This window comes from Haliaeetus leucocephalus, unplaced genomic scaffold (genome assembly GCF_000737465.1).
Source record: "Haliaeetus leucocephalus isolate CR32 unplaced genomic scaffold, Haliaeetus_leucocephalus-4.0 Scaffold177, whole genome shotgun sequence".
NCBI lineage: Eukaryota > Metazoa > Chordata > Aves > Accipitriformes > Accipitridae > Haliaeetus > Haliaeetus leucocephalus.
Window position 1 is genome coordinate 9,512 of NW_010972613.1, and position 536 is coordinate 10,047.

Genomic DNA, 536 nt, shown 5'->3' on the forward strand with positions numbered 1-536 from the left:
ACGGTGGCATTGCAGGGGTGGGGGACACATGTCAAGGTGCCCACGGTGCCAGCACATCGAGGAGGAAGGTTGGGGAGCGTGTGCCCCCCCTGGCACCCCCCCCACACCAGGAGCTGCCCGGGTAGCTCAGTCGGCAGAGCATCAGACTTTTAATCTGAGGGTCCAGGGTTCAAGTCCCTGTTCGGGCGCTGCCACCCCCTTTTTGGGGTGCAGAACAGCTGTGGGGAGTGGGTGATCCCTCAGGGAGGGGGGGGCATAGCAGTGGGTCCCCCAGGGATCAGTGTTGTCCCCCATCCCCGGCCTCCCTCCCCCCGCCCCCCAGAGCAGACACAGGCAGGCTGGGGCATTCACAGATTTTAATTTAGTTGTTTTCCTGGAGGGGGAGAAAAACAAAGGCATCATACACCCCCACGTTTCAGGTTGGGGGGTGCAGAGACCCCTGCAGCCTCCCCCCACAGCGCATCTCCCGGCCCCTGTAGTGTTTGGGGGTGCAGGGGCCTGCTGCTCCCCAGAGATGGATGGGAGAAACCCCCCCC

At 63.6% G+C, this 536-nt stretch overlaps 1 protein-coding gene and 1 non-coding gene across 2 annotated transcripts in view; one reads left to right on the forward strand and one right to left on the reverse strand.

Moving 5' to 3' along the window:
- Positions 1–115: 115 nt before the first annotated feature.
- TRNAK-UUU lies at positions 116–188 on the forward strand. The gene has a single exon. It is a non-coding gene; the product is annotated as a tRNA-Lys (tRNA).
- Positions 189–361: 173 nt separating this feature from the next.
- GPR152 (G protein-coupled receptor 152) overlaps positions 362–536 on the reverse strand; it is a 1,259-nt gene continuing 1,084 nt past the window's right edge. Inside the window, exon 2 of the mRNA XM_010564347.1 lies at positions 362–373. Within this exon, the coding sequence (XP_010562649.1) occupies positions 362–373 (12 nt within the window). The remainder of the gene's footprint in view (positions 374–536) is intronic.